The following is a 3424-nucleotide window of genomic DNA, read 5'->3' on the forward strand; positions in this document are numbered from 1 at the left end:
ACTAATTTATATAGCGGAAGCAACTCTAACCAAAAGAAGACACAAAAGAACAGAAAGCCAAAAGAAACTATGCACGAGAGGTGTTTGAGTAAATGCTCTCAATTGTATTACTTTCTCTCAAAGAATACAAGAAATAATAAAGAATGAAGTCCCAATGGATGATTTACAAGTAAGGGAGGGACTCTCTATTTATAGTTGAGCTCCCCTAGAACCGACGGTTTAGATCAAGTTACATCGACGAACGAGATGAGTCTATCCCTTAATTTAGAAGATTACATAATCAAACCAAATCAAATCAAATCATATAAGATATGATTCCCCTCAATTTCTAAGATTAGTTGCCTATTTACCAAGGTAGCATATGTTGCCATATATTCATTATTGGGCCGCTCAGGCTTTAATCTGACAAGCTTCTCCAACAGCTCTTTGAATCGGGCCAATTCTTGTGGGCTAAATCATCCTCATCTAATCAATAGATCCCAATGGACGCACCTTGTGCGATGGTCACAGGCTTTGCACTTTGGCCCGTACACTAGTATGCAGTACTCGTGGATTATCACACGGGTTACCATAACAACATCATTAAAAATTAATGTTTTAGTTAGCACTTCCATTAAAAAAATGATTTGATTCTTTTCGAAAATGGTTAATAGCCAAATATAGCTAAAAAAATAAGGGATAATTTGACAAAAAATATAAATATTGAGGGTTAAATTTATCATTATGCCTTTAATTTACTATTATGGTGTTTTTAATTTAATTTTGGTTTATAAGAAAACTTTGGAAAACTTATATTTTGATCCTTCAATAATTCGATGATATTGTGAATTTGATATGTAGTCAGGTTGTCATATCATCAAAAATTTAACACCATTAACATTAAATACTCCGTTAATAAACCGAATTAAAGTTGGAATATCAAATATAATATTTTAAATTAAAACGATAGGTAAAGTATAAGAGTGAATCTTTTTATTATCCTTTAGAAAACTCAACCCTTTACGTGTGGTAATAAAGTTTGAAGATATTATATAATTAGAAAATAAAATATTATTTATTTAATTCCAAGGATAAAATTTGAATATTTAAATTGTTTTAACCTTTTAAATTCAATGGACTAAAATTTGGAAAAGATGAATAGAATCGGATCAAAGTTGGGGATACTTTTTTACTTTTTCGATCCAATAGTGCAAGCGATCAATTAATAGAAAAATAGCTTTATTCGAACAAATAGGTGGTCATACGTAATTTAGTAACCCATTTTAAAGAGAGAGTTGGCTCTTTTATTTGCGTAAAGGACAGTGGTCAATCAATTCTGGGTCGCTTTAGGAAGCTGCCATGCAATTTCCTTCCTCCAAATCACGTTTTACTTATTAATATTTCATTTTCTTTACATTTTCCCAAACAAATATAGCTTTCATCGCTTTTACCTGTATTTAAGCTCTTCAATCTTCGTTAACTTCCTTTTGAAACTATGGCGACCACTAAAGTTTCCAAAGCTTCCAAATGGTTCTCAAACAAGACTCTTAGGTTAAGCCTTCACCGCCGTCGATCCAAGTCTTCTAGCTCCTCCACCTTCACCTCTCCTGCTTCATCACCTTCCTCTCCTTGTGAAAGACCCAAAAGGCCTCACCAAGTGGACGAGATGAAACAAGTGTTTCGCTATTTCGATGGCGATGATGATGGGAAAATCTCGGCTCTCGAACTTAGGGCATGCTTCGGCTCCATCGGAGAGTACATGTCACATGAAGATGCTCAAATGGTGATCAACGAACTAGATTCCGACGGGGATAGCATGTTGGACTATGAAGATTTCTTGAAGCTAATGAAAATAGAAAAGCGGGATGATGATGATGATCTGAAGAAAGCGTTCGAGATGTTCGAGTTGGAGAAAGGTTCGGGTTGCATAACTCCCAGAGGGTTGCAAAAGATGTTGAATCGCCTTGGGGATGCAAAGTCTTATGATGAATGTGTCGCCATGATTCAGGTTTATGATATCGATGGTAATGGGGTGCTTGATTTTCATGAGTTCCACCAAATGATGGCTTAATTTGATAGGACACTCGTACCTTTAATTTGGGCTTAAGCAAATATCAATATTAAGTGTCTCACCAACTTAGTTATTATTAACAGCTATGAATGTACCAAGTACTTAATTTAGTGGCAAAAATACTAAGTTGCCAAGCATGAGGTTCAATTCTAAAAAATTTCGTCTATTATTTGAAAAAAATGTCGAATTTATAAAAGTAAATTGTAATGATGAGTATATTCTAAATAACCAACAAAAATTATTAAACTTGATCTCATGATTAACTCTAATATTACAATTAATTATGAGTTGCTAATGGTTTTGTTTTTAAAAAAGTGAAAACACAAGTTTAAGCCTTACGAATTGTATTTATTGAGGAAGTTTGGTCTTAAATATTCATTTAAATATGAGCTTTTGATAAAGGTAATTTTATTGTTTAACATGAATTACTCAAAATGTATTCATAATTTGATTATTAAAAAATTAATGCATGCAAAAAATGCATAAAAATTCAATACAATTTATATTAGAAAGTATCGTATGAATAAACTGAGATTTTACGTCATCTCTATCTCTTTCTAATAGAAGAATGACAAATCAGATTTTTTCTCTTGATTTTCAATATTTTTCTCTTTAAAAAATTTAAATCCAACTAAAAATGATAAAATCATGAGAAAAAATCTGATTTGATATTATCCTATTAAAAGGGATAAAATGACGTCAAAATCACAATTTTATACAATCACTTCTATATTACATCTTATGCTTTATAAAAACAAATTTGTTCCTACCTTTATATACAAACCACTATCCGTAAGATTCCCAACAAGAATGCATAACATTAATATATGCGCAAGAATATGTGCCCTAAACAGCAAAGCAAGAATTTAATTCTACATCTAATTCAAATTAAATAATGAATAAATTATATTAAATTCAATTCATTGTTATTAATAAGTGTTACGTGTAATGGTAAGATATATTATATTCTTAAAAGAAAACAAATTTTGAATCTTAGAGAAGACATTATTGGAAAGGATAACCACAAACTTCAAACCTAAACTTTAAAATAAATATGGAGAGTACCAAAAAAATTTAACAAATTATTAATAATTTTTTTATTTAATTGTGAAAAGTTAATATTATTAATTTATAATATTTTAATTATTTCTCTGATAATTGTCTTAATTCCTTTACGAAATGTTAAGCCAATTCAGTAGGCATTCAACTATAACTAAAAAATGCCGATTGTTGAAACATATAAGACAAAGAATATGCTGATAATATATCAAAATAGTTTTTTTTTTGTAACATTTATTAAATAGGCATTCAGTAATGTTAAGTCACCTTTTATGTTGTAAAACACTGATAATATACCAAAATAATATTTTTTTA

The 3424-nt window shown here is 30.3% G+C and overlaps 1 protein-coding gene across 1 annotated transcript; it reads left to right on the plus strand.

Moving 5' to 3' along the window:
- The first annotated feature begins 1298 nt into the window (after window positions 1-1298).
- On the plus strand, window positions 1299-2328 carry LOC108485416 (probable calcium-binding protein CML41). The gene has a single exon (XM_017789254.2). It carries the CDS (start codon window positions 1475-1477, stop codon window positions 2048-2050), a length of 576 nt encoding a protein of 191 aa, XP_017644743.1. The 5' UTR covers window positions 1299-1474; the 3' UTR covers window positions 2051-2328.
- Window positions 2329-3424: the final 1096 nt, after the last annotated feature.

The sequence above is a fragment of the Gossypium arboreum genome, chromosome 12, assembly GCF_025698485.1.
Source record: "Gossypium arboreum isolate Shixiya-1 chromosome 12, ASM2569848v2, whole genome shotgun sequence".
In the NCBI taxonomy this organism is placed as follows: domain Eukaryota; kingdom Viridiplantae; phylum Streptophyta; class Magnoliopsida; order Malvales; family Malvaceae; genus Gossypium; species Gossypium arboreum.

Excerpts from the sequence above, each read along its gene's own strand:
- LOC108485416 (XM_017789254.2), top strand. The coding sequence starts at position 1,475 with ATGGCGACCACTAAAGTTTCCAAAGCTTCCAAATGGTTCTCAAACAAG.